General features: G+C 35.4%; 6 protein-coding genes across 8 annotated transcripts; 1 reads left to right on the forward strand and 5 right to left on the reverse strand.

The window, feature by feature from the left end:
• Positions 1 to 2,741: 2,741 nt before the first annotated feature.
• Positions 2,742 to 4,307, reverse strand: LOC131000270 (uncharacterized). 3 transcript variants are annotated; one of them, XM_057926086.1, is made up of 3 exons: positions 4,182 to 4,307; positions 3,514 to 3,660; positions 2,742 to 3,432 (listed from the first exon to the last, which is right to left on the reverse strand). In XM_057926086.1, exons 1-3 carry the CDS (start codon positions 4,299 to 4,301, stop codon positions 3,088 to 3,090), a joined length of 612 nt encoding a protein of 203 aa, XP_057782069.1. In that variant the 5' UTR covers positions 4,302 to 4,307; the 3' UTR covers positions 2,742 to 3,087. The 3 variants fall into 3 exon arrangements, with proteins under 3 accessions (XP_057782069.1, XP_057782068.1, XP_057782067.1); XM_057926085.1 differs by having other exon boundaries at positions 2,742 to 2,938; positions 3,080 to 3,660; positions 4,182 to 4,298; XM_057926084.1 differs by having other exon boundaries at positions 2,742 to 3,660.
• A 1,962-nt stretch (positions 4,308 to 6,269) lies between these two features.
• On the forward strand, positions 6,270 to 7,489 carry LOC130997980 (uncharacterized). The gene is made up of 2 exons (XM_057923418.1): positions 6,270 to 7,318; positions 7,400 to 7,489. Exons 1-2 carry the CDS (start codon positions 6,734 to 6,736, stop codon positions 7,487 to 7,489), a joined length of 675 nt encoding a protein of 224 aa, XP_057779401.1. The 5' UTR covers positions 6,270 to 6,733.
• A 74-nt stretch (positions 7,490 to 7,563) lies between these two features.
• LOC131000269 (uncharacterized) lies at positions 7,564 to 11,016 on the reverse strand. Its single transcript, XM_057926082.1, has 2 exons — positions 7,999 to 11,016; positions 7,564 to 7,900 (listed from the first exon to the last, which is right to left on the reverse strand). The coding sequence occupies exons 1-2, from the start codon at positions 10,278 to 10,280 to the stop codon at positions 7,564 to 7,566; spliced, it is 2,619 nt and encodes an 872-aa protein (XP_057782065.1). The 5' UTR covers positions 10,281 to 11,016.
• A 3,168-nt stretch (positions 11,017 to 14,184) lies between these two features.
• Positions 14,185 to 15,022, reverse strand: LOC131000271 (uncharacterized). Its single transcript, XM_057926087.1, has one exon. It carries the CDS (start codon positions 14,659 to 14,661, stop codon positions 14,281 to 14,283), a length of 381 nt encoding a protein of 126 aa, XP_057782070.1. The 5' UTR covers positions 14,662 to 15,022; the 3' UTR covers positions 14,185 to 14,280.
• Positions 15,023 to 15,519: 497 nt separating this feature from the next.
• On the reverse strand, positions 15,520 to 20,429 carry LOC131000272 (outer envelope protein 61). Its single transcript, XM_057926088.1, has 11 exons — positions 19,999 to 20,429; positions 19,341 to 19,571; positions 18,941 to 18,997; positions 18,717 to 18,845; positions 18,333 to 18,410; positions 18,115 to 18,185; positions 17,899 to 17,948; positions 17,612 to 17,807; positions 16,635 to 17,307; positions 16,024 to 16,167; positions 15,520 to 15,891 (listed from the first exon to the last, which is right to left on the reverse strand). The coding sequence occupies exons 1-11, from the start codon at positions 20,092 to 20,094 to the stop codon at positions 15,745 to 15,747; spliced, it is 1,872 nt and encodes a 623-aa protein (XP_057782071.1). The 5' UTR covers positions 20,095 to 20,429; the 3' UTR covers positions 15,520 to 15,744.
• Positions 20,430 to 22,156: 1,727 nt separating this feature from the next.
• LOC131000273 (protein CHLORORESPIRATORY REDUCTION 42, chloroplastic) lies at positions 22,157 to 22,777 on the reverse strand. The gene is made up of 2 exons (XM_057926089.1): positions 22,461 to 22,777; positions 22,157 to 22,344 (listed from the first exon to the last, which is right to left on the reverse strand). The coding sequence occupies exons 1-2, from the start codon at positions 22,694 to 22,696 to the stop codon at positions 22,242 to 22,244; spliced, it is 339 nt and encodes a 112-aa protein (XP_057782072.1). The 5' UTR covers positions 22,697 to 22,777; the 3' UTR covers positions 22,157 to 22,241.
• Between the last annotated feature and the right edge of the window lie 32 nt (positions 22,778 to 22,809).

The raw sequence follows: 22,809 nt of genomic DNA on the forward strand, positions 1-22,809 counted from the left end.
TCTACACCCTAAGAATGTACTCTCTCTGGCCCAATAAAAGTGGCCATTTTCCATTTTGGTTTGTCCCATTAAAAATGACCACTTTCCAAAATAGTAAACATTTGGACATAATTAAGCCCACAACAATAAAGATTAGGTGGCTTAATTAAACTCACTTTCCAAAAGCTTTTGTAAATCATTTTGTTGGAATTAAAATAATTCATTTCTTTATCCGACGCGAATCATGTTAACTTTTAAATTCAAAAAGCAATGATTGGCGTGGTAAAAGAAGCGGAAACAAATATGGTGGATGTGGAGGGCGCTGCGCCATATCTACTTCAAAAGATGCATAAGAACACATGGTCTAAAATGGTTTGATTGAGTTCAAACGTGGCTCACACATACCGTCATAATCTAGTCCTAAAATAGTGGCCTAAAATAGCTTAATTAGTTGTTGTGAATAATGTAGAGTTGCTGTGAAAAATGGAAACACATGCGCATTAAACCAAAAACTATTGAAAAATAAAAACTCTTATTAACACATATATTGAAATGCGCATTCATAAGAAAAAAATTTATCCAAAACTATCGTTGATTTGCCTTGAAAATAATCATTGATTAGTCGATGTAAATAGTGCGGAGTAGTTGTGGAAAATGGAAACATATGTGTATTGAACAAAAAACTATAAAAAAAATGAAAACTCACATTAACAAATTTGCTTACAGTTAATCGAATTTGATTTATCCCCTTTAAAATATTCGCCGCTTTCAAAACGGCGAATGTAATTATGAATTCCAAGAGGAATTTAACCTAGATAAAATAACAATACTTGATGAGGACTAAATTATGCATCAAAGCTCTCCTAACAGTGCTGGAGTATTTCTTTCAATTATTATTAGTATTTAATGTTGTTACTCCTATTATTGTTATTTCGAATGTTCAGTACTACACTGATTTGACAGGCTAATTTTATTAACTGAGAATCATCTTAGCAGCTTAACCATGTTCCTGCTTTGACAACCCAGCCTCGACAACTCAGCGCTACTCCGAGTCGGATCGAGCTTTGGTTCCCCACGCTGATTTCTCAGAGCTGATTAATGTAATAGAGGCTTAAGCCCAACTACTTAAGTTAATGTGCCCAAAAGCCTTAGGCTTGCTTGGATGCTTATAAGTAGAAGTTTCATGATTAGATTAGGGATTCTCTTTCATTTTTCTTCCTCAACGTGTAAAAATGTAAACTCTCAATCATAGTGAAAAATCTCCAAAACCCACCCGTGGACGTAGATCTCACGATCAAACTACGTTAATATTGATGTCGTTTATTGTTTTAGTTTAGGTGTTGATACTTGTTATATCAATGTTAGCCAAGAAAAAAATTTACACCTTAAAAATGTAGTACACCTTTCGTCCACCAATTCGTGTTCTAATTTATCATTTTGATATGTCTATCAATTCGCGTCCTACCCATTTTTAGTAACTACTTTCTTAACAAACAATTTTTTTTTAAAAGTCGTGCCCAAATTCTCCTCTCAACAAATAAACATTAATTTTTTTTTTAAATCCGTGCCCCTCCCTCTAAGACATGAATTGGTGGACGGAAAAAGTAATATATAATTTTAATTATTGAAAGTGAAAATTTGAACGATCTACGTATAATTTGACCACAATGTATCTAAATCAATTAGAATTTGGCCAAATTTTATAAGTTAAAATCCTAGATCAATCTATAATTTGGCCAAAATTCTATATAGTAGTAGTACGTAGTATGTGGTATATATAATATCCGATTTCAACTTATAAATATATAGAAGTAGCATTTGCATCCCGTGCAATGCATATTTTTTATATATATATTTATATAAAATTAATACCAACTCAATTATCATATTTATAAATATAAAAAAATTAATTTTAATTGAATATATTTGAGGTGAATATAGAATAATTCACAATAATAAAAATTGATATTATGAAAAAGTAAAAATATAGATTCATTTAAAAAAAAAGATGAGAGATAAGAGATGAGAGAGATTTCTTTTTTGACATCAGATTTCTTTTAATTTTAATCTTTAAATAAATACTTCATCCATTCACCAAAAGTATGACATATTTTTGGTAGACACAAGTTTTAATAAAATGGTTGGTGGCTTTTATGTAGTGGGAAAGAGTCCAATAACAGTATGAAATGAGTGGTTAAGATTAAATCAGAGTTTGTTTTGTAAATAAAATGTATATATAAGGATAAAAGATAAAAAAAAAAAAATTGTGGGGCCATATTTTAAATAGTAAAATGCCATACTTTTGATGGACACTCAAAATGACAAACGTGTCATAATTTTCGTAGACGGATGTAGTATAATTTTTATATTTTAAATTAGATATTTATATAAAATATATCAAATTAAAATTTTTATATTTTATAATTAATTGAATTTCAAAATTCTAAAAATAAATAAAAGATAAAAAAGAATAAATATAATTTACAAATAAACATACAATTTTATTACGACAATAAAATTATCATTCGATTTGAAATTGAAATCTCAACTCTTTAATATATATTGATTTTGGATTTAGAGGTGTCAATAATAGATGTTTGTGACGTGGTATCATTTCATCAACAAATGTTTTAATTTGAAGTGGATGGCCAAGATTTTCCAACAACACTCCTCTAACTCAAAGACTTTTTATTAAGTTAATTAATGAAATTCTCTCAAAAAAAAAATAATAATTAATGAAATTGTGGTCCAAACAAAACGGATGAAGCATTATTAATTTGAGGCCTCACAAGTTTAATACTACAATTCAAAATTCATTATCTACACAAGAAATTGAAGTAAGTTTTATTTTATGTACATGAACATGAATTGATCGATCATCGGCGCCCCTCGAATCGCTCCGCCAGAAGTTGCAGCGGTAATCAGATTCCTTATATGTCTAATCCTGATGCTGATAAGTCTGGGATACATATTTCATAAGTAGCATAAGCATAAACAACAGCATATTTTATCATCAAAATCTTCATCATCTTCAGGATATTCTTCATATTACCCGAAATAGAAAACAATACCATAATCGTCGAAAATCTCATCATCATACGTTCTTTTTTATACCATTTGTCCGAAAAAGTAGAGATCATCATCATCCCTTTTATACCAGTGGTCGAATGAAATAGAGGGTTCTTCAGGCTCAGGGGAAGCTTCTGGGGAAGGACTTAAAGGGTAGGAAATCTCAGGAGGAGTTTCCGGGGGGCCGGGTTTAAACCTCCACTCTTGAAGATCATAATAGGCAGAATAACCATCATCATATAATGCCGCCTCAACGGTCTTCACCTCATTAGTATGAACTTCACTCACATTAAATTTCAAAATCTGCATATCCTCGTACAAGGGCAGGTCCGTGGCATGCACCTCCTTGACAAGTTCCTTCACCTCGTACTTCTCCTTATGTATCTGAATTTTGATAAGCATTAGAAAAAACATAGTAAATATTTGTGGAAATGAGTATAGATTACAAATATGTATGCATACAACCTCAGCATTCATTATGTCAACTATAGCTTTTAGTATTGTCATAACAACTTCGTAGTCATCACTGCCTTCCTTGAAGGCATCCATATATACCCGAAAAGGGCAGCCCTCAGTCTTGGGGGATAGGGAATTGTCATCCATATCATAACCCTGGAATAAATTCAAGAAAATAAGAACACAGCAAACAGAAAAACGGTTCAACTCAAGCGAATTAACGTAATAAGAACACAGCAAACACAAAGTCAGCACATAATGAAATAGAATTATGTTTCAACAGCAAATTAACTGATACTCAATTAGTGAGATTGAAAATCTAATCTAACAATCTCAATCTCAAAATGTATACAATATCCTATCCCAGCCACAAAGACGAAATTGAACAGATCAATCATCAAACAGGCTCCAAGGAATCGATGCAATCATTGTATTACAAAATTTTCCAATAAACATCAAGCATGTGAAGCGTATCTTAATAAAATAGAGATTAATGATGAAAAAACTCTAGGAATTACCCACATAGCTAGATTGATCAATTCAATTTCGGTGAAAACAATTTTTTTAATCCTTATATCAATAATCGGGAAGCATAGACGATCGAGATTATTTACGAAAAAAAAAAACCCAGGGAATCTAAAAAATTGAAATTAATGATGAAATTTTTAAGCAATTACCTTTTGCTTCCAGTTCGCAATGTATCGATCGATGGTTCCAGGTTCGTAATCTGCTACAATTGGCATTGCGAATCTGCGATGTTTAGAAGAGAGAGAAAAACGGTGGTAGGCGGTTATCATATATACATACAGGTGTTAATAGGCAAAAGTGCCCCATTCCTTATTCATATTTTGAAAAATGCCCTCCCTTATCATGCAAAGCTACTCATGCCCTAAATTACTAATTAACCCTTAAGTGGGTCAACATCAAATGTAATGATTTCGGTTCTCTTACACAATCTTACACATTTTTGAGTTTCAATGCATTTCTTTACAATAATGACCGAAATGATTTCAATCTGTGCATGCAATGATTTTGTAAGTCACTGTATATATATATATAGTGTTCATATCTTTAAATTGTAAATATATCGACCGGACACTAATTAACACTTAAACAATATATTAAATTAAATTCAGCAAAATAGTAAAAATTAATATAAAGATACAAATAGATAGAATACAAACTTTTATGTCGATATATCATCGATCCGGCCGGTAAAATGGCCAGAGAAATGTATCCGACCGGGTACATTTCAATTTACAAATGACCCGGCCGGATACATTTTTCCTTGACAATTACCGGCCGGATCGATGATATTTAGGCATAAAATATTCTATTTTATTCAATTTCATAAAAAAAAAAAAAAATCAAGACGCTAATAATATATATCCATGCGTATCTATCTTAAATTTTTTATTTTTTTCCCTTTAATATATTAATTTCAATACATATATTCTTTGAAATTATTTGTATATATATATATATTTATATATATATATATATTGTGTTATTCTTGAATGTTGATATATAGTACTATATAACACTATATATATCGTGTAAATCAATTGATATCTTTAAATTTAAAATATACTCAATATCCGTCCCAAATAAATGCATGCTTGTTACCCAAAAAAATCATGCATGTTACCGATACATAAAGGTAAAAATATCTTTCTTCAAAATTTGATTCCCTTTTGATAGACATAAAGCCGATACAATCGGCTTCTTCACTTTTACCTACTTACTTTAAAATACTAGGGTTTTTTACTCCACCACACACCTCTATCGGCTTCTTCACTTTTACCCACCGAGAGAGAGAGTTCAAAAGATTGAAGCACAGAGAGTTCAAAAGATTGAAGCACACTCGGACTCATCCATGGCATCTTCTTCACAGGTATTTATTTTTAATTTTCATGAAATTGAATAGAATAATGTATGCTAAAACACGATCGGTCCGGCCGGTGAAGTGGCCGGATAAATCGATCCGGCCGAGAACATTATTTAAATGAAACATACGGCCGGATCGATTTATCCGGCCACTTCACCAGCCGGACCGATCGTGTTTTAGCATAAATTATTCCATTTTAATTAGTTGTATGTTTATATTAATCAGTTAGTAATTTACTGAATTTAATTTAATTATATTTGGTTAAGTAATTATTATTGCGAGTTTTGCTGGGTATTACTGAATTTGTTTCAATCTGAAATATTTGTTTAAGTAATTATAATTGCATTGTGTATGTGGGCTTTGTGCGATTTGATAAATTAAAGTATTTTATGCCGATAGAACAACTACCCGGCCGGCACTATGCCCGGAATAATGAGTCCGGCCGGGACAGTTTCAATCTGAAATGTACCCGGCCGGATTCATTTTACCGGACACTTCGCCGGCCGGATAGTTGTTATTTAGGTATAAAATACTTTTTTCCATGTATCTGTATGTTTACGTTAATTATTACTATTTTACTGAATTTAATTTAATTATAATTGTTGAATTATTAATTAATGAAACTGTTATTTTTTGGTATTAATTAAATTGCCGTTTTTTAATATTTTACTGAATTTAATTAAATTGCTTGGTATTAATTGCAGTTTAATATTTTACTGAATTTTTACTGAATTTAATATTAAATTGCTGAATTACTAATTTTACTGAATTTAATATTAAATTGCTGAATTTTACTGAATTTAATTGCAGTTTAATATTACTGAATTTACTGAATTACTATTTTAATATTTTACTGAATTTGACTATTTTTCTCGAATTTTAGTATTTTACTGAATTATTGAATTTTAATATTTTGCGGAATTTAATTGCAGTTTAATATTACTGAATTTTACTGAATTTAGTATTAAATTGCAGTTTAATTAAATTGGTTGGTATTGATTAAATTGTAGTTATTTAATTATGCCTATTTGTATTATTTTTTAATTTTTTTACTGAATTTAATATGGTATTCATTTTGTAAATGAATAGGCGAATGTCCCATATCTTCGTCGCGACACTATAGACCAGACGGAGGTTGCTATCAGCACCTACTATAGGGATTCACATTTTCCGGAGCTGGTTGAAACTTTAAATGTGGTCGGCGAACAGTGCAATTCAGATTTATTGGGAAGATTTAGAGCATCATGTTTTGGGCATTTCACTGATTGGAGGCCCGGCGCGAAGAGCAATAAAACATTACACCAGATTGTATCGAGGCAGATTGTGTCAGAAGAAAATGAGATGTGCTTCTTTCTGTGCGGAGCACGAGTCAGATTTTCCCCTGCGGACTACGCATTAGTGACTGGGCTCAATTTCGGGGGATCGAGGTTCGATGCGACATTACAGCACGACTGCAGTCGCGTGGAGGCATACCGACGATTCTGCGGTGCGCGAAGCATGACCATACAGTCGCTCATCAAACGCGTGTGCGATTTGGATCGTCGAGTGGATGATGAGGATGAGAGCCTGTACCTTCGTGCTGTCCTCGTGTGTGTGGCTCACACCCTTGTTCTTGGGTTGGATGCGCGGGTACAGCCGTGGCTTTGGGTGTTGGTGGATGATCTGGCTGCATTTGATAGATTCCCCTGGGGCGCGTATTCGTATAAGATGTTATGCCATTATACGAGAGAGACAGGAAAGGGCGAGAAGTATCACTTCTACGGTCCTTCGTGGGCTTTATATGTCTGGGCATTGGAGCGCGTCCCGGGCTTCGGACACATGGTCGCAGCATCTAGCGGTGATCCGACAGCGCACCCTCGGTGTTTGAGATGGACTTTCAGGGGTAAGCCGAAGCTTCACGGTCTGCGCGATCTATTCGAGGGACAGGTAATCAGTTATTTAAGATTATCCTCCACACCGTTACTGGTTTTACTTATGTTCTAATATATTATCTTTGTTGCTTTCTAGGGTGGTGTCATGCCCCTGGACCCCGATGCTGACGATCTGTCGAGTCACTACTTCATATCCAGCTTATTCAACGAGCATTATTTCCTGTAAATCATTCCAGCTTATCGAATATTAAGATAATTCAATCAATATCATTAACTGTTACAGCACACAAATGGATCCCACTACTCCCTGGGCTCAGTCGCCCTGCCAGCGCACGTTCTCTTGCTGTGTCCTTCTTCATGGCAGATGCTGCACTTCTTTGGTTTACGACGCCTGATACTAGAAGACTCATCGGCTTGTGTGCTGGTGCCTTCACCACCACCTCGATGTCTACCTTCTTTTGGGCGCCCCGCTTGACCTTTTACAATCAGAGGTAATACAACCTGCTCAGCGATGTGCTCGGGAACCAACCACTGGCGTCTCGGCGGGAGATTATTAACTTCGCGAGAGTAAGTATCGATAAGAAAGTCATTCGTGTAGTACGAGTCTACATACTCCGCGATCGTATCACCGGCTTCACTATAAAAACAAACAAACTCCGATAGTAATCAATATAACGAACATTAGAACATATTTACATTTCAATGAACCCGACAGTAATCATTTCATGATCGTACCTTATTGCAGCGATTGAATGAGAACAGGGCAGTTGGTCTAGCTGAAATACTCGACATTCGCATTTTTTCTTCTCTAGATCCACCTTGAAGCTTCTGTCAGCAGTTTGCACCTTATACTTCATGCCACTCAACCTTTGTGCAGTGTATCGACGACTTTTTTGGACTTCAATAGCTACCCTTTTACCAGCCTCAACAGTCAAGCCTTGCTCGATTTGTTGTGCAGCCCTTAGTCGCTCGCTGAACCATTTCTCAATAACAATTCTGATTGCCTCTAACATCGAGCATATAGGAAGTCTTCTTGCCCACAACAATCTGGAATTAAAAGCTTCAGCAGCATTTGATGTCATAAAACTGTAGCGTCGCACAGGCATAGGACACATCGAACGAGCCCACTTCTCCGGCCCAATCCCCATTAGTTTATCGTACGCGGCTCTCTTCATAACCTTCAGGGCGTTCATAGCCCTATTGAAGTCGGACTTCTCGTACGCAAATGCAGCTTGTCGATACACCTCGACCACTGCCTTACCGTAATGCTTCAGGTTATTTTGCAAATGGTAGTAGCATAGGCCGTGGGTTGCATTTGGTAACTCATTCCTGATAGCATTGGCAATGGAGATATGCTGATCAGAGACAATCAAAAGTGGATCGGCTTGGCCATAAACACGTCGAATGCGTGACATGAAATAACTCCACGATTCATCGTTTTCTTTCGGGCCAACACCATACGCGAGTGGGAACAAACTCTCGTTGCCGTCCTTCGTCACTGCAACAAACAAAATACCCCTATTCTTGCCCTTCAAGTGTGTGCCATCGACGACAATCACTGGCCGTAAGCTGAACATGAAAGGGGTAGCCGAAGCTGCAAGAGCAACAAATAAGTGTTTGAATCGGCCATCATCGTCAACTTCCCACTCCACCCTCGAACCGGGATTGGATTGTCTCAACATGTATAAGTACTTGGGCAGCATCTCGAAGGACTGATCATGTCGACCATAAACCATCTCAGTGGCTCGATTACGGGCTCGCAATGCAACATCGTACTTGATCTGTACGCCAAACTCACGTCGCAGCTCCAGCTGGATGGCCTTCGGCTTCAAGATCTCGCAATCGTCGTGTATCTTCTGTGCTAAATATGCTGCGACGACTTTTGCGGGGGCCTTTATTCGCGCTACGCGCCCTAGCTCACCGTCGCATGAGTGCTCATTGGTGAACTTATACACTCCCCAAATGACTCCATCTTGTAACGATGCATGGAGCTTGAAGGGGCACGTATCTGAATGCTTGCATTTGACGTAGACTCGTCTGCTGTCTGATTTGCTGACAGAAAATTCCTTGCCCTGCTTCATGTTCCACAGACCGATTGCAACGATCAGATCATCTTTGCTATTGAAATACATATTCTTTGACAACTCCCGAGGCAATAGCTGATAATCTTCAATATCCACAACTGCCGCTGCGGCGTCCAACGGGATAACCGGAACTAACCAATTAGTTAGTTCATCTGCTCCAGGAACCTGTTCGTCATCATCCTCGTCGATCTGCAAATTCTGCCAACCTGCATATTCAATCCCCGCCCTTCTCACGTTCTCTGGCTCCGACAAGTCTTCAGAGGCGCTTGTATCAGTCTCGGCTTCAGACGATGGAACATAATCTTCATCTACATTACCAGCATCCTCCACGAACTGAGGCTCGTACGTATATTGATCATCAGCTGGACCCCAACAACGATCAGTTATTAGGCGATCGTACTGGTACGGATTTGGCTCATCCCATGAAGGCCAACCCGTTGACTGATCATTACCCCAAGTGACCGACGGTTCAACACTTTGTTGCGCCGGTGAATCTCCGGCTGATAGGTCTAAATAAGCATATCTTTGGATTGCTTCCAATCCGTCCCCACCTTCGAATGTTGCACTGGATTCACCTCCATACCCGGAAGATTGAGGGAGATCGAACGAAGGAACATACACTCCTCCACTGTAATCGTCTTCAACAACATAAATCTCAGGAAAATGTGGCTGCGACGCCAGCAACTGAAGCAAATCATTGTCATCGGCAAGAATATTTTTACTGTATACCCTGCCATTTAATCTCTTCGTCAAATAATACAAGCTGTAATTAGTGCTCAATGAATTCTCCATCATCAGGTAATTTATCATGTACACCGTACTGGCCATTGTGTCTCCGAAAATATGCAAATTCTTAGAAGAGCCGCCGATGTACTCATAACCATTGAAGGCACCTCCATAATTAACCACAAAGTATCTCCCATATTCATTCATCTACAGAAAAAATAATAAATAAATAAATATATGATGTAAATGGAATACAATGTTAAAATACAACATATAACATGTTAATACACTCGAAAAACATCTATCCGCCCGGGGAAGTAGCCGAGGAAATGTGTCCGGCCGTGTATTACATGATATATAATTACACACGGCCGGACACATTTTCAAGGACACTTGTCCGGGCGGATACATAATTTTCGAGCATAATAACATGAGTTATGTAGCAATATATATGTATAGAACTAAAATGCAACTAATAATTACTAATTAATACTTTAAAACATGATAGAATTTGCTCTAATTCACATGTATTTCCTTCAAACGTGGCTTTAAATCATAGTATGCTATAATATGCTAATAATTCACATAAGCATATAGGATCAAACAAAACATTGAAAATAAACAATAACCAACTTAAATTACATTTCAAACGTAAAATGACATACCTTTAAACGTTCGGATGAGAGAATTCACAAATAATAGCTTCACCACTTGGAAAATATTAGAATTTCTAATGAGTTTGAGTGTTTTTTCACTTTGAGTGTTCGGATGAGAGGATGAGAGAATGAGAGAATTCACTCATATATAAACAAAGATTCCTTCATTTCAGGTGAATTTCAATGAAATTAGAGTGTTTGACATGAATACTTTACTGACAAAGCTATTTCACATCATATTTGTCGTTTATCATCAATTTAAAAAAAAAAAAAATTTATGTCCCTTAATTGAAGGCTAATTAATCGATGGAATATAAATACAAAAAATTAACACAATCCATATTAGCACTCAAAACACACATAGGAACCAAAAAAACATCTATCCGACCGGAACATATATGTGTCCGCCCAGTGAAACCTTGTGTCCGGTCGGACACTTGTTTTTCCCGGTCGGACGCTTGTTTTTTTTTTTCAATGTGTGTTTTGAGTGCTAATATCGATTGTGTTAATTTTTAGTATTTATTTTCCATTGATTAATTAGCCTACGATTTACTTGTAAAACCTTCGATTTTAATTCAAAAATAAATAAATATTAACTTCTCTGTCAGTATTTCACATGTTCCAACACATATTTGACCGATTTCAATGTTTAAATTGATGAATTGATGTTTTTCTTACACTTTAACAACTTTTGTCATAGATGTGTAAGAACTTTTGCGGAAAACAATGCACATCCATCACATTCAAAGGGCATTTTCGGTTCTTCACTTATTTAGGGCATGTAGTGCTTGGTATAGTAAGAGAGGGCATTTTTCAAATTATTGATAAGAGAAAGGGCACTTTAAATTTCGCCCCTACATACAGAGCCGGTTTGATTTTCAGTATTGGATTAATCAGGATATAAATTATCCTGATAATTTAGTGTGGATTAGTCATAATTTCTAATCTCAGATGGGTGTTTGATATTATTGGTAATTAATCCCAAAAAGTGTTTGATATCCATTGAAATAGGTTGGATTAACATATCAAATACCTAAATTAGTAGCCTATGGAGGGAGTGGAATAATTAGTGTGGGTTAATCCCATGGGGAGGTGGGATAATTAGTGTGGGTTAATCCCACAAAATAAGCTAGGGTCTTGGGATAAACCTGGAGTTACCATATTAGTAACACATAATATCAAACACGACATAAATCCATATTAATTTAATTTATCTTACTTTTAAACCCATATCAAACAGGCCCACAGTGTGCATATCTTATATCTTATGCATATATACATACGAATATAATAATAAAAAAATGACCCCACCTCATATATTTTTGTAATCGTCCGGTTTCACAAATATAAAAAAATATAAATAAATAAAATATTATTAATAATAAGGTATAATTTAAAAATAAAATAAAATTTATTTATGAACATCTAAGAAAAATTAATTCCTTCGTATAAACAAATAGCAATAAGATCACAAAATTGAAAGATACAGATATGACGGCGGGCTGAAAAATAGGCCTAATATTTGTAACAGAAACTCTTACCGAAAAAAGGAAAAGAAACTTAGTATTTACGTGGTGAAGCACTGAATCACCAACACCTAAACTAGAAACTAAAAAGCAATAAATGACACACGGAACGTGGTTCGGTTGTTAAGACCTACGTCCACGAGAGGTTCTTCGTTGGTTTTCACTATAGCTTAAGAAAGTTTACATTTTACAAGTGTGTTGCTGGAATGAGTTAATTCCCTAGTTTTCCAATAGATGTGCTATTTATAGTTTGTGAGCAAACCCTAATTCTAAAAGCCCACTCATCTAGTCAATTGGGCCCAAAACTCAGTACAATGGTCTTATTCCCGAAGTTGAACTATCATACGTAGCTGCGCAGGAAAGGCACTTTGGTGGCGCTGCTCTGACTGCGCAGCGCTGCCGCACTGCTTTGGTCTGCGCTGCTCTGCTCTGGCTGTGCAGCTCAGCTGCGCTGCTCTGGTTTGGTCTGCGCTGCTCTGGTCTGGCTGTGCAGCTCGGCTGCGCTGCTCTGGTTTGGCTGCGCGGCTGCACGGGAAAGCTACTTGGCTGCGCAGGAAGGCACCTTGGCTGCGTGGGAAGGTTTCTGTGTGCAATCATTCTTCACTCCATCTACTTAGGTGGATTTCTTACTCTTTTATCTAAGATATCCGATCGTACCTGCGCTGTTAGTTTCTATAATAATAATAATAATAATAATAATAGTAATAATAAGGTAAAATAGGCTTAGATTGCTAAGCACAGCGCTGATGGGAATTACAGTCCTCATCAATTTGTAATCCTGGGTGATCCGATTATGAATTTGAATCTCTTTATATTCTAATTTAAAAAAAAAATCAAGCACGTATGAATGTTCAATTGTATAATTTAATTGAGACATACTATTGATGTTTCATCAATCATAATTATTATAATTTTTAAAAAACAATATATATAATTTATATATATATATATATATATATATATATATATATTTAAAATTAATACCAACTCAATTATCATATTATAAATATAAAAAAAATAATTTTAATTGAATATATTTGAGGTGAATAAAGAATTATTCACAATAATAAAAATTGATATTATGAAAAGGTAAAAAATATAAATTTATTTGAAAAAAAAAAGATGAGAGATGAGGGAGATTTCTTTTAAATTTTAATCTTTAAATAAATACTTCATCCGTTCGCCAAAAGTATGACATATTTTTGGTAGACACAAGTTTTTTTTTTTTGATGAAATTACATTATAAATAATACAAACCACACACACAAGTTTTAATAAAATGGTTGGTGGTTTTCATGTAATGGGAAAGAGTCCAATAACAATATGAAATGAGTGGTTAAGATTAAATTAGAGTTTGTTTTGTAAATAAAATGTATATATAAGGATAAAAGAGTAAAATAAAATTGTGGAGCCATATTTTAAAAAGTAAAATGCCATACTTTTGATGGACACTCAAAATGACAAACGTGTCATAATTTTCGTAGACGGATGTAGTATAATTTTTATATTTTAAATCAGATATTTATATAAAATATATCAAATTAAAATTTTTATATTTTATAATTAGTTGAATTTCAAAATTCTTAAAATAAATAAATAAATAAAAGATAAAAAAAGAATAAATATAATTTACAAATAAACATACAATTTTATTACGACTATAAAATTATCATTCGATTTGAAATTGAAATCTCAACTCTTTAATATATATTGATTTTGGATTTAGAGGTGTCAATAATTGATGTTTGTGACGTGGTATCATCTCATCGACAAATGTTTTAATTTGAAGTGGATGGCCAAGATTTTCCAACAACACTCCTCTAACTCAAAGACTTTTTATTAAGTTAATTAATGAAATTCTCTCAAAAAAAAAAAAAAAAGTTAATTAATGAAATTGTGGTCCAAACAAAACGGATGAAGCATTATTAATTTGAGGCCTCACAAGTTTAACACTATAATTCAAAATTCATTATCTACACAAGAAATTGAAGTAAGTTTTATTTTATGTACATGAACATGAATTGATCAATCATCGGCGCCCCTCGAATCGCTCCGCCAGAAGCCGCCCCAATAAAACCGGCGCCACATCTCATTATCCCATCCGACGGCGTCGTAATTTTCTCCGCCGTGCATGCATTCGCCGCCGCGCTCGTCCGCCGCCGACTGCCGCCGATTGATCTCCAGTTTGTTGTCGGTTGTCTTGGAGAGGAGCCTCTTTCTCCGGTGCTTCCTCCAGATGCCGGCGGGGAGGCGATAGACGGCGAGGACGAGGAGGTGCACCACCGCGCACGGGCAGCAGCAGCACACCGCCGCGCAGTCGCCCGTGGTTTCGCCGACGCGGCTCTTTCCGCCGCTCGCGGTCCTTGGCGTCGTGGATGTCGTCTCTATCGCTACATGCGCCGACATTGTTGAAATCTGGAACGCCAGATGCAGAATCTCTTTGGATCGAGAATCGTGATTGCAGTTATAGGGAGAAGAAAACTGCTGAAATTCAAAATCCCCGAAATTCAGGAAAATATGGAACAGAACATCTGCATATAATATTATCAAAAAAACTATGCTGCATATAATAATAATAATAATAATAATAATAATAATAATAATAATAATAATAATAATAATTTGACGTATACTTTTTTTTTCTTTAGAAAAATCAAAAGGAAGTTGAGGAATGGCAATGAGGCCTCTTCACTGTTAAGTATTAAAACTACGTTTTGCAAATATTTTCATAAAATGATACTCGTGTTACTACAAAAAGCATCCAAAACCCTAAAAAATAGTGCAATTTCACTATTTCAATACACAGCAATTATCCTATTAAAAAATATCGAAAATATTAAAAATTTCATTATACCGTACTTTTCGGTATAAATTCTCGATACTTATTAATAAATGAGTGAAAAATCAGATTGTACTATTTGACATAATTCAACTCGATTACAACCCTAATTTATTTATTTAAATAGGCAAACATGTAAGCTTATAGGCGTAATTTCTCAATATTAATTACTATCACTATAGAAACTTTTATGATTAATCAACTCTTACAATTGATTAATACAGATGATGCAGATTTCAATCTATAAGTCGCGAGGTCTAAAGTTCAAACCTCACTCGGGGCCCAAGTAAAACAAAAATAAAAAATTGATTAGTAAGAATTTGAAGGCTTGTGTATCAAAATATTAATATTGCATGCTAATCTGAATTTCTACCTTGTAGCATTATTGGGTCAATTGAATAGGTATATCATATGTCTCTCAAAAAAAAAAAAGAATAGGTATATCATACTATCATTATTTCCGATGCTGAAATGAGTACATAAATGTTATGGAACCCCTTCCTCCTTATAAATAAAAATAAATAAAACTGAAACCTTACACTTGTAAAGCTAAAAACGAAGAGCTCAAGAACAAAAAACATTTCATCGACTAATCGGTCAGTCGAGTTGGGCTGCGTCAAGAAGAGTCGCTATCCCCTCGTTCGGTCCATCTACTTGCCGATGAAGCCGAACCAATGAAGCATGACTGCTAAAAGGAGCATTAATATGGCCAACAACATTCCAGATCTTCCCAGGAAAAAGTTCTTCGTCTTCTTTGCACCTTCTACACCGCGTTGAATCCTATCGGCCCATCTCATCTACGTTCATAGTTATTCAGGATCAGCAACGAAAGAAACAAGTCATTTGAGAATACTATTCTAAATGACAGATCAATAGCACTCGGGTGATAGAGCGGGTTGATTAAACAATTAACCCCGTTTGGTACGTACCATAGTGTCCAAAGTATCAGGTGACAAAGATGACATGGCCTGCTGAGCTTTCTCTGCATCTTCTCGTGAAAGCTTGAACCCAAATTGCTCGCTCATGTTAGCCATCATGTCGGGGCTCATATTTTTCATCATTGACGTGAACATCTGCATAACATAATCAGAAATTGAATTGAGAACATATTTTCTACAATGTAGAAAAGCAATGAGACAGAAATAAACAAATTCGGACTTCATTCCTTTGATGGTCTAATTACAGCTACATACTAGTTTTCCACATTCCACAAACCATATAAGTATTTAATATTTGGCTATGATCAATCAAATCTAATATAATATCAAATACATGTTGCACATGTAAAACCAGACAAAATGCCCAAGGATAACTAATTTGGTCGTACTACAAACTTTATTATTAAAAATCAAACTAAATTCCAATAAGAACAAGGAATAATTGAAGTGTAATCTAATTATATCATTAATTTCATACTATTTCACAATATGAAAGACCAATTGGATCTATCACATGTATGCTTATCTCCTGTGAGTCACCAGAAGATTGAGAAAAATGGCAAACAAGAAAGCAAAAAATGGATAAGGATGCAGCAGCAAACCTGTCGCATAGCTGGATCCTTCAATTGGTTTCTCATTTGCTCTTGTAGATCAGCACCGGAATTTAAAATGTTGGGAGGTGAACTTGAATTAAAATGTTGGGAGGAACTACTTTCACCAGTATCACCGCCATTTACTTTCAGATTCTCTCGAGTTTTAAATTCATCTGATCTTAATCCATTGTTTGCAGTTGATGGTCGCTCTTGTCCTCTCAATGATGAAGCCATCTCAAACATCTTTTGGCGCTCTTCAGGTGGCATCTTATTCATCATATCAGTTGCCATCTTTAGCATGTCTGGTGTCATATTTGGTGGAACTGACCCAGGGAAACCTGCTGACGATGATGATGCTGCCTCGTTCCCCTTCAAAGATGAAGCCATCTCAAACATCTTTTGAAGGTCTTCGGGTGACGTTTTTGCCATCAGGTCAGTTGCAGTCTTAAGCATGTCAGGTGATAGATCTGATGGATTTGGTCCAGGAGTAAAACTGGCACCATTTTTCTGTCCTTGGAAGGAGGAAGCCAATTGAAACATTTTATTGAGTTCTTCAGGAGACATCTTGCCAATAACATCACTTGCAGTCTTTATCATATCAGGAGAAACACCTTCAACTTTTCCGCCACTTATAGCAGACAATGTCTCAGGATCAGTTCGAGAAATAAAGTTCTGGAAGGATCTACGGTACAAAAAAAAAAAAAAAAACTTTTAGCTTATTGAATACAATAAATTTAAACATACAAGAAGACATTATTTAGCATTACTACCCTATAGCTTGAACCCCATAAGACAACATTAGATGCTAATTAAGTTTAATAAATTTAAACATACAAGCAGACATTATTTAGCATTACTACCCTATAGCTTGAACCCCATAAGACAACATTAGATGCTAATTAAGTTTTAGCTTTTGCATTGCGGCAATGCAAACTCTTACAACATGCACAAGAAAAAGGCAAAAAAGAGATTGACTGTAATGAAACCTGATAGATTCTGGGTCATCTTTTAGAGCCTTGAAATAGTCATTATTAGATGACTGAGGCTCCACAAGGCTAGCAGATCGACTAGTTTCAGACTGACTGGTTTCTTGTTGTGATAACATGGAAGATTTTGAATTCAAATTCTCGCAGTTGTCAGATGATACCGTGGCTTCTTCAGTTATGTCTTCAATAACCACCCCTAAAGATAAATGAGAAATAGCATATATATTCACATTATTCCCAGGAACATTAATCAAAACATAAAAAAATTGAAGTAAAAGCGAACATACCTCTTGAATGAGGTCTGCCTCCTTCTTTATTCAATCTTTCCTCAGCATCCCTACACATATTTGATATCAAAGAACATCAGAGGATAAAATAAAAAAGATAGCCATAAATGTCCAGCACCTGACCAAGATGCAGGATGCGAGAAAAGCCAGCCTCAGGCAAGCTGAATAATACTATTAAAACAACAGGGGAACTTAGAGAACAGCTAGATACAGTACCTTAAGCTATCTGCAATAGTTTCATCCCCAAGAGAAACTTCATGTGCTTTACTCAAGTCAGACACTGCTTCCTGAAACATTCAATGTGAAAAATTATAAGATAAGAAAATATTAACAGTGGATAAGTAATCAAGCTTACAAACACTTAATACACATCAAAGAAATTCGAAACATTTTTTTTTTTTTTTGACAAGAAGAAATTCGAAACAGTTACTCACTCCTAGTTTTCCCAATTCCTTGTATGCTTGACCCCTTCGGTAGAGAGCTTTTGGGTTCATTGCATCATAAGCCAAAACCTGCAGTAAAGGAAAGTTATTGTACTAGCTATTCTTCATTAGTTGCCATGGGCCGTCAATGCAGATAACTAGAAAGTAATTTAAGTAATAGTTTCTTCGAAAGAAAATTTAAAAATATCTATAATTTGGTAAGATCTTTGGAACTCACCCCAAGGTAAAATAATAAAGGTAAGCATATGAGGAGTAACAAGAAAATGAAAATTGTTGGTAAACTTATTTATGATTAAGTTGAAGAACAAAGGTTGACCAATTTGGAAGATAGAATTTTTTTCTTCATGCGACAAAAATAGAAGAATCTATGCTTACCTCTGTACCTTCTCCGATACACTCTTCATACTGCTTGGTTTTCAAGTAACACGACATCATATTAAGAGAGCACGCTAAAAGGATATTCCTGCCCTTTGAAGTAGGAATATCTTTAAGATTTTTCTTTGCCTAATGTCACCAAAAAAAAATGAAGATTAAAATTCAAGCACCAAAAAGAAACTCCCGTGCAACACATAGATAACAGGCGCAAAAATTGAACTTACACGCATATATTTCTCCAGTGCCAATTTGAACTTTCCCTGATTGTGAAGTTCATTTCCCTGAAATTAGATTGAAAAAATAAATAAATGCAACAAAAACTCTTGACTTTAGATATCTCTTTCTTGCTTTAAAAATGGTATTCATGTTGGCCAAAATATTTAATACTGTACTAAAGATAAGGGGCTTAGGCAGCATGACCCACAAGCTCTGATTCAGTGATAACTTCATTTGAAGAAACCATTTCAACAATCATTCAGCAGTTGAAATATCAACCACCCATAAGTTAGGTCGTACTCAAAAAATCACTTACACATAGTATATAATAAGAAAATGTGTGAAAATAAAAAACAAAAAGCTTCGGTACAATAACAACTCAAGACATCTTCTCACTGGCAAAATTACCTGTTTCTTCAGCATCTCGGCACCATTAATTTCATAAGACACCTGCGCATCCATACGAGCACGCATGGCAGCTATCTCTTCAGGTGAAGCATTTGCCATCTTCTCACCAATCTCAGCCATGTCCTCCGGACGAGTGTGTTTCAATTGCTCAGCAGCATGCTTGAAATCTTCAGTATTCAAATTTTGCATGCCTTCAGTTGCCATCCTCATTAAATCTGGATTGGACATCATCTGCAATAGAATTAAGTTGGCCACCACCATAAGTCATTGGTTGAATTTAGCCACAAACAGGACTACATAAAATCCAGTCAGCTTGTCTAAATTATGAGCACTAGACTAAAACAGTCACACCCATCAAACGACGAAGGCCCCTAACATTTTCGCAGTTACAAATAAAGCTAAAAAGGCACAAAACGGCAACTGCAAATCATATAATTAAAAGAAAAAATAACCCATTGAAGGAAACCATTCAGCCACGAAGTGCTTTACAAGATTGCAATCCAAGCAAGGAATCCACATAATCAACTTAGACCCTCCACGTTATTCACACAAACACACTTATCAGTGCGTGCGTTGAGCAATTCCCAAATAGCTGATGCAATCCGAAGATCAGATTCAGACCACCCACACAAAAAAATCGAATAATCGGCACAAGTACCTGCTGCTGAATCCGAGCCAACTCAGCAGGCGACATCCGACTCATCTGCTCCTGAGCCATCCTTATCAATTCGGGATCCATCATTCCGTTAAACATCCTTCCTAAAACCCTTGAACCAAAATCGAATAATCCGACCTAATTACACAGAAACGAATCAAACAAAGGCAAGTCGTCGAATTGCGGGGCGATCTTTTGTTAGGGTTATGAGAATTGGAATGAGAAGGATCTAGTAGGAGCAGAATTTGTAACGTTGATCGGTTTGGGGAATTTTAGTAGGAGCAGAATTTGTAATGTTGATCGGTTTGGGGAATTTTTATTGTATATTAAATTAAATTAAATAGGAAGATAGATACGAATTAAAATAATTGGGAAAAAGAAAAAGAAAGTGGAAGTCTGAATTGGTTGGACGCCCACCAGACCAGAAACAAAGACCTTTAACTTATGATGCTTCTTTCCTTCTTCCAAATACACGCTCATTTCGCACGTGACTCAACTTTCACTTTTTCATTTTTAATTTAATTCAGAATCTAATTATATTTTTGTTTTTTACTCTTTTTATAAAGTTTGAATTTTGTGAAGTCCTAGTAGTTCATACCTGGACCTGGTGGTAATGAAAGAGTATATTTCCCTCAAGAAAAGAATATCTCAATCTCACTTCACGTTATGCAAAATTATGCCAAGATTTGAAGTAATTTTTTAGGGATAATTAGTACTCCCTCCGTCCCACTAAGTATGACACAGTTTTTTTTTTGGTCTGTCCCACGAAGCATGACACATTTCTAAAAATAGTAAAAAATTTATCCTTTATTCACATTTTCACTTTTTCACCTACCACACTTAACACACAAAATACCAATTTCTTAATTCCCGTGCCGAAAAAAAGTGTGTCATGATTCATGGGACGGAGGGAGTAGTATTTAAGTAATTTGAGTTATTTGTAGCTTTATCTGATTTTGAAAACGTTCTAAATAAATACAGCATCTTTTAATTTGTTATAAATTAAAATTCACCCCAATTTTCTAACAATCTGAACTTTTTTAAATTTTCATCTTTCGAACTCTGATTCTAAAACTTTAAACGCTAAGCTTTTAATTTTCATCTTCCATGGTCTTTTTGTTTTTTTTGGTGTTATGAACTGTCTAAATAAACTAATACAGTATAATCCAATATGCAACAGGAGCCAAGTAGAATGTGTTGGAAAAATTGGATGCGAAGGTGCTTAGTAAAATCATACCATGCATGTTATGCTTCTCGGCAAAGGTTTTTGTCTCGAAAATGATCTCGATTTGATAAAGTGTTTTCGGATTCTATGCTAGCTATTCATGTTTTTCATGATGCGTGTGAGGATGGAGAGTCTCTTTATAATGAGTTATTTGAAGTGTTCGTGCACACAAAGGGAGTATATTGTGCTGGATTTCTGTCACGTTCGAAGGCAGGCCGACCAAGCAATCCATTGTCCATTGAATTGATGTCTGGTCTAGTGATATAATAGTCAAAAAGTCGGGGGTTTTTTTTATCTAACTTATAAATATTGTTCGTCGTGATTCGCAATGAATCTATGTTTTTCATATTGAAGTAACATCATTTGAAATTTGCATTTTGAGTGGATAAATTTAATGTGTTTACTTACTATAATCCGAATTTAAATGAATGAAAAGTTTATTACTTGAAACACAATCTGCCAAAACATATACGCACACAAATTTCCTTCTTCCTTCTTTACATCATTATGTCACACATTCACATATTCCCAATAAGACATCAAACAGTGCGATTCTGTATGTGAACAGTGAGATCTAAGGTTCAAACCTACCACTCCCCCTCTCCCAAGTCGAACAAAAAAAAAATGTCACACATCCACAGATCGAGGCATCCACGTTGCAAACCATAAGCAACAACAATTAAATCTAACATAAAAGTGAAGAACATGATTTATCTTCTCTAGTTGCAATTTGAAACAATTGTAAGAAAAATATATGCATGTACTAGTCTACATCATCTAACTTGATATAATCACCTACCCACGAAAAACAGGTTAATACGATCATTCTATACAATAATAAGTATTATCATAAATTCTTCATAATTAGAACTCGTATTCTTCTTTTGATGTATCTCACAATCGATGCACATATTAATGTGCCCAAAGGTATGGATTAAGGAGCTACTCATATGATTTCAAGTAAGGAGTTTAAACAAACCAATCTTAATTAAATGATTAACTAACTGGAAAGCATCATTTGTCAACCATCAAGTTCCAAAGGCTTGAAATATTTGGCATCCATGAGATAAGTACCAATACTTAGCCGCACTGCCCAAACATCCTTAGGCTTCCTCGACACAATCCTGTCGATCATCAATTCCTCATTCTCTTCGATAAATCAAATCAAATTCACACCAGATTTTTCGATTGGAATCATAAATTACTCAAAAATATATACTGAAATGGGGAAAGATGGTACCTTCCGACGTCACCGGGGTTGACTAAACCGGCATTGGCGCGCAAACAAGGCACAGAAGCAGCAGTTTTGAGCAGCTTTGGAGCCTCGATCACTATTATGGGAGATCCTATCTCTAGTTTCTTCTCGCTTGAATTTCTTTCATTTAATTCGCATTTCATCACCACTAGATGGCTTCGTTTTGTGGAGATTTGGAGCACTGCGAATTTTGCAGAAGTTGGGGTGAAGGAGAGTGCCATGGATTTGCTGGGAAATAATATGATTATGTTTTTGTGGTTCTTACTTCCTCTACTCGTTTTTTTGTTTTCTCCAAAATAACGCAATTTATGGGCTTTTATTATTATTATTATTA

The sequence above is a fragment of the Salvia miltiorrhiza genome, chromosome 8 (assembly GCF_028751815.1).
Source record: "Salvia miltiorrhiza cultivar Shanhuang (shh) chromosome 8, IMPLAD_Smil_shh, whole genome shotgun sequence".
Classification (NCBI taxonomy): Eukaryota; Viridiplantae; Streptophyta; class Magnoliopsida; order Lamiales; family Lamiaceae; genus Salvia; species Salvia miltiorrhiza.